This window comes from Mauremys reevesii, linkage group 1 (assembly GCF_016161935.1).
Source record: "Mauremys reevesii isolate NIE-2019 linkage group 1, ASM1616193v1, whole genome shotgun sequence".
NCBI classification, from domain to species: Eukaryota; Metazoa; Chordata; order Testudines; family Geoemydidae; genus Mauremys; species Mauremys reevesii.
In genome coordinates, this window is record NC_052623.1 from 11941628 (window position 1) to 11948449 (window position 6822).

Genomic DNA, 6822 nt, shown 5'->3' on the forward strand with positions numbered 1-6822 from the left:
ACAGTTCACCAATCTTCCATTCACGAGGTGGGATTTCTCCTTTCCAGCCTGGGACCAGCTCCCCAGTCAAAATCTTTTCCCTTTAGCCGTGTTTTGAGATGTTGAGTTGTGGGGGGAGTGAGCCCAAGTGATGATGACACTTCCCCCTTTTAAAGCTTCTGCCAGGTGCAGGGAATTTCATTGTCCCAAACGAAGCCCCCAGCACAGTTAGTGGAAAAGTAGAGGCACAAGACGGAGTCTGGTGTCACATGAGCTGGTCACATGCCCTTGCGTGCTTCAATGAGTCATAGCAGGGGCCATACCTGTATTCTGGCTACAACGTCTAGAGGAAAGTCCATCAGGTGGGGATAAGCTTCTCCCATGGCCCATTGTGCTCATTGATAGGCCATCAACTTGAATAGTCCATTCACAGTGTGCTGGCTCGACTGGATGTAAACTACCTACAGGAACAAACACATTTGAAATACAGGTACATAGTCAATATTCATAACTTCAGATAGGAAAATGACATGTATACAAATAGGATAATCATATTCAGCAAACTGCAGCTTTTCCATTAATACCTCACATGGCAACTATGTAAAAGTGATGAATATGGGGTGCCAGGTGTTGTTTTGGGGTACAGCTTGTCACAGCAAAATATTTATCAAACCAGAGCTCTCTGAGATCTAATTTTGTATTTTTTATCGAGGACATACATCATGTCCTGAAAAAGACTATGTTCTGGTCTGTACCACAGGAGAAAAGGAAGCCAAGCTACAGAGCAAAGGCAATTGAAAGAGTGTTTTCCCCACTACCCATCACATATGCAATATGTGACCCCCTGAAAATGTCCCTCTCACTTTCCTTCTTTAGTGAGTGGCACCTGCACTTCTTGTTTGTCAGATCTCAGCCTCACACACATCACTGGATCAACAGACCTTTACCACAGTATCTGGGAGCCGTTCGTCCCATCAGGCATCATCATCATCTTCATGGCAAATCCCAAAGGAATGCAAACCGAGCGCCTCCCGGATTGATCTTTGGGAAGGTCTTTCACTCTAGCAATGTGTCCTCAGCAAGAAAGCCCAGAGTTCCTCAGCCTTTCTCAGTCTCCTGCAGTTTGCTTCCCTGCGCTGGAGCTGGGGGACCCATTGTTCTATAGAGCTGCAGCTTTGTAGCCTCCTTCAGCCATGTCATCCCCCCAAAGAGCTACATATGAGCAGAGCACCCACATCTTTCAAGCAGCCTCCAGCCCTGTCTATGTAGCTACCAACTGCCCAGCAATCCCTCTAGACAGGTTAATACTGAGCTGGTTGCTTTGCAGTTGCAGGCTGCTTGATGGTAATGGCCAGGGACTTAGTTTTACCTGGATTAATAACCAGACTAATGCGCCCGGCTTCTTGCCCAGCCAGATCAGCGCTCAGCGGCAGCGGTTCACAGTGCTACACCTGCACTTGCCACTGAAGTGGACGGAATTACAGACCCTTGAGTGTTGTAACTGGTACCCAAGGTGGGATGCACATTAGAAGCGGCAGAGAGAGGGAGGAGCATGTGTGTGTGGGGGAAGTTAGAAAGGAAAGGAGAGAAAAGGAACCAAAATGGATGGAGAGAGTGAGAGAGAGAGATGGGACGATATCCAGTAGAACAGGGACTCCCTGCCTCTTCCATTCTGGGAAGCACTTTCCAAGGGAGAGATAAATCCTCTCCCTGACCCCATATCCTCTCCCTGACCCTAAACCGGCACTGCCTGGTTCAGGAAATGTTTCCTTCAGGGATTCTGGCTGGATCAGTCTGGGAATTGGAGCACCCTGGGAAACACTGAGGGCAGAGGAGAGTGGGCCACATTAGGATGAAGAGAAGACCTTGTGGACACCTCCCTGAAGTTTTGGGATCGCCCAGCTCCACTCCCAGTCCCCTAGCATCCGTGCACCAGCTCCAGGTTTGCTGTCACAGCCCCACTCAAGCTCCCGCACCCGGACACCTGCCAGGCAGCCGTGTTTGGGTCCCACACACTGGACCCAGGTGTTTTGAGTTGGAGCAGGGTTCAGGCCCTAGTCCAGGTCAGGATTTCTAGGCCCACTCTCGGGGTGCAGCTTCCATTCTAGCACCTCCCTCTGGGAGCAGAGACCTGCAGGCCAAGCGCCAGGGCCCTGAGACTAGTTTTGGCTGGGCTCCCCCAGACTCTCCCATTGCTTCAACACACCCTACGAGAGCTCCTCCTTGGGCGTGCTCTGTTCTCAGTTTCTCTCTTTCATGGCACAGGATCATTAAAGCGAACAGCCCCCGGCCTTGCAAAAGGGGTTGTAAAACAATCCCTCTGCTTTAGAGAGCACAAGAGATACCCAGATCCAGTTAAACACAACACAACACCTGCCCACCATTCCCTGCTTCAGTGCCCTTGCTGCCCTGGGAGCGTTCTTTGGGATTTGGTCAGATCTCTCTAAGGTGTCTAGGAGCCACCTCCTGCAACTGCTGGCTTCTCTCCATCTGGAGTGTGTCTCTCAGCTGCAGCCATAGCTCTGAAACCAAAGAGACCCCTCTGCCGTTCTTGTGCCATTCTCCTGCCCCAGCTTCTTCTGACTCATCCAGGTTCTGTATTTTTAAAGGGCTGGACAAACCACTCCTATCTCTGTTCCCTCTTCTGGGGAGGTTCCATTCTTCCAAGCCCAGCCCTCAGCAGAGAAGCTGGAGAAAACTGGTTTTATCTAGAATGCAGTTACTCCTTCCTTCTATCCGGGCAAGATCTTGTTAGGGCTGATAGTCTTAAATGACCAACCTATCTATAGATAGATACCTCCGACCCAGCCTCTTGCCTCTGAGCACAAGGAACCTGTGTGAAGAGTACAGTAAAACCCAAAGACATAAGGACACAGATGGTTCATACAATCAAACATGAGTTAATAGGTGTGACACAGGGTCAGAAAGGGTCGTGCAACTAGCAGGCTAATTGACTCAAATTCAACCTTTAAAGACATATTAGAGAACTATATAAATGGCAATTAGGGCCATACTCTATAAATAGCAACATAACCTCGGTAAATGTAACCTCGGTAAATTAGAGGTAATGCCAACTGCAAGTGTTTACTTATATCACGTTAGATATTAACCATGTAAACAGATGGTTCCTGTTTGTTGGTATATCTGTTGATTCAAAGATCAAAAGAAAATATTAATATTTAAATTAAACTTGGGTGTAATAACTTCATTATCTATACTTCCCTTTGAAACAACTATTCTTAATTATTATCATAGCCTTCCAGTGGTCTATAAAAAAATACTTGGGTCCTGATCCTGTCATCTCAATACTGCTAAAGCTTCATCAGGGGAAGCTCAATACCGAGGTCTCCAGTTCCATTCTGGATCACCCCGCTATTGGACATTGGACTGCAACCTACAGATTAATTCTGAAAGAACTCTTTGCAACTCAAAAGCTCACCATTTCTACCATGAAACTGACTTAAGAATTCTATTCATATCGCTATGTATAATGATGTCCGGCTACTGCAGGGCAGAGGGAGATGTTGAGTCATTAATCGGGGCCACCTCCTACCCACAGACAGGCTCCTTGTCAGGCTGAAGCAGCTCCCATCCCAGCCCGGGAACAGAGGGAACCCAGCTGTGGGGGCTGGATGGAACGTGGAGATTGTGATGGGATGTACCCCCAGGGTGAAGCCTGGAAGCTGTTGGAACCGCTGTGCCTCCAAACCATTCAGCTGGATTGGCCTTTCCCCCTGCTCTGCTGGTGACCCACAGCCAGCCCCTCCAGGAGCAGTTATCACCCAACACAACAGCAGGTGGTGCCACACACCCAACTGAGCTACCTGAGTGCTTTACCTAAGCCACTCATGGACCAACAATGGAGGCATCAGCCAATTTCCCAGCTCCCCCACTTTGCACCCTGCTAGAGCATAAACCCAGAATTAGATTGTCTTGCACTGCAGAGGAATGTGTACAACACAAGCTCATTAAATAGTCCACTCCTCCTCAATGGGGGAAGATATGCACCAGCATTTGCTAACGGAGCTAAGAGTCCCAAACACCTCACTCAAAAAACACACTGGTTAACATAAAATATAAATCAGGCTTATTAACTACAGAAGGATAGGTGTTAAGTGAATATAAGTGAGAACAAAGATAAAAGCAGGTTACCTTGGAAAGCAAACAAACTTGCAGTCTAAGACTTGTACACATTAGATAGGATTTGAATCAACAGTATATCACCCTGACCGATGATACAAGCCTTACAGATTCTTTAGGCACAGGCTGTATCTGCTTTGCAGCCTGGGCTCCTCTCCCCCGTTCAAAGTCCTTTGCCTTTCAGAGCTTCTTGCAGGTGTTGAGTTGTGGGGGACTGAAAACAAGTGTTGATGTCACTCCCCATCCTTTATAGTTTCTTCCAGCTTGCTGGAAAGTTGATGTATGTGACATGGGGGGGGTGCCCTCCGAGGAGGCTTTTATATCCTGTGCTAGTGGTTTCTTCCCTGGATGGGTGGTCATGACAGCAATTAACACTGTCTGGCTACTCCTTTGACATACCTGAAAGGCTGGTTTTGGGTGTTTCCAGCCTCACATCACACTTTAGTAACTCACACATAGCAGGATTTCATAGCTTCACATACAATGAGAGTGCATACAACCCCAGGGGATATCAATGTTTAGCAGATTAAGACTTTTAGAAGGATACCTCACAGGGCGTACTTTGTACAAGACATACCATAATTACATTGCCATGGTAAATATGGGGTGCTTTGGGGTGCAGAGTGTCACAGGGATGATCCAGAGAGTGACAGGGGGTGGGAAGGAGAAGAGCGAGTGAGGGGCGGAGCCTTGAGGGGAAGAGGCAGAGCAGGGGCGGAACTTCGAGGAAGAGGCAGGGCAGAGAGGTGGGGCCTGAGGCTTCCAGTTACCAGCAATTAGGAAGGGGGCAACCCTGTGAGTTGTACATAGGCAGATTCCTCAGTTTGTCAGGCTGACACAGCACAGTAAGGTCAGGAAAGGATTTAATGTCTCCTTGACTGGCTAGTCAGTGATTCAGGGAAGAGGGCCCAGCACCATGTCAATAGACAGCTCAGCACGGAGCTCGGTCTGAGATCCAGAGCACAACGAGAAAAGTTTAGGTCCCTTTATGAGTAAAGGGCTGGAGCAGCCTATCCCGGATCTGTTGGTTCCTCGCCCCATAGATGATGGGGTTTAGCATGGGGGGCAGCAGGAGGTACATGTTGGCCATGAGAACGTGGAAATGCAGGGCCACATTGTGCCCAACACGGTGTGTGATGAAGGAGAAGAGAGCTGGGATGTAAGAGGCTAAGATGACACAGAGGTGGGAGCCGCAGGTCCCAAAAGTCTTTAGTCGAGCGTCCTTTGTCGGGAGTCTGAAGATGGCCCTGAGGATCTGGGTATAGGACACGGCGATAAAAGACACATCCAGAGCAGTCACGAAGAATGCCACAGAGAGGCCATAGTAACTACTGACACGGATGTCGGCGCAGGCCAGCTTCACCACAGCTATGTGCTCACAGTATGTGTGGGGAATGATGTTCGTTCTGCAATATGGCAAACTCCTCGCCAGGAAGGGATAGGGCAGTTCGAGTATGACGCCGCGCAGCACCAGAGCCAGGCCAATTTTGGTCACCATGGGGTTTGACAAGATGGTGGAATGTCTCAGGGGATCGCAGATGGCCACATAGCGATCAAAAGCCATGGCCACGAGGATCCCAGACTCCATCGTAGAGAAGCTGACACTGAAGTACAGCTGAGTAAGGCATGCAGTGAAATTGATCTCCCTGGAATTGAACCAGAAAATGCTCAGCATTTTGGGTAAGATGGATGTAGACAGGACTAGGTCGGTGACGGCCAGCATGCAGAGGAAATAGTACATGGGCACATGGAGGCTCGGCTCTGTCTTTATGATGAACAGGATGGCAAAGTTTCCCAAGAGGGCTATGGCATAGATTGCACAGAAGGGGATGGAGATCCAGACATGGGCTGCCTCTAGGCCAGGAATGCCCAGCAGGATGAAAGTGGAGGGGTTGGTGAAGTCGGATGAGTTGGAGTCTGACATGGTGAAGGAGAGAAGGTGTCCAACACTGAGGCAGAATGGTGTCTCCTGCATGTACCGTACGTTCCCCTGACTTCCTGTATGTGCCCAGGATCTAGGGTGATGGTCGCAGGACAAACAGCTGGATGGAGAGACAATGTTAATATGAGACACTACATGCACAAGTGGAGGCTGTTCTGACGGATGAAGCAGATTGGTCAGTCTTCAAACACTGAAAAATGACATTTTCATTATTCAGATGAATGAATTATGAACAACTGACCCTACTAATGTAATTTCATATTTTATGGTGCTTCCTTCATCAATAATTCCTACACATCAGAGTGTGAGAATCCTTAATAGGTGCCAGCAGGAAACATGAGAGAATATTGGTTATCCCTCTTTGTTCCTTAGGTCTTGTCTACAGTGCCACATTTTCGCCAAAAAGCAGCATTTGGTGAAGAAATAGTGGAGGTGTAAACACTACAAAGCCACTTTTGACGACAGAACTCCTCGGGTTCAGTGATGTAATAAAGGCACTTTGATGAGACTTGTAAGGCTTTTTACACAAAAGTTTTGTCACCAAAGTGCCAGTGTAGAACCTGTGATTGATTTCATCAGTGTAATTGACCTCTGGCAGGCATCCCACAATGCCCATCCTAACCACTCTGGTCAGGACTTTCAACTCTTCTGCCCTGCATCCAGGTAAATATTTTCCACTCCTCCCCCTTTAAAGGCCCAGGAATTTTAAAATTCCCCTTCCTGTTTGCTTGGCGTGGAGTGTTCACATCACATCTTCCCAG

The 6822-nt window shown here is 48.3% G+C and overlaps 1 protein-coding gene across 1 annotated transcript; it reads right to left on the reverse strand.

Annotated features, from left to right (window-relative positions):
• Positions 1-5095: 5095 nt before the first annotated feature.
• On the reverse strand, positions 5096-6043 carry LOC120371083 (olfactory receptor 52E2-like). The gene has a single exon (XM_039486588.1). It carries the CDS (start codon positions 6041-6043, stop codon positions 5096-5098), a length of 948 nt encoding a protein of 315 aa, XP_039342522.1.
• Between the last annotated feature and the right edge of the window lie 779 nt (positions 6044-6822).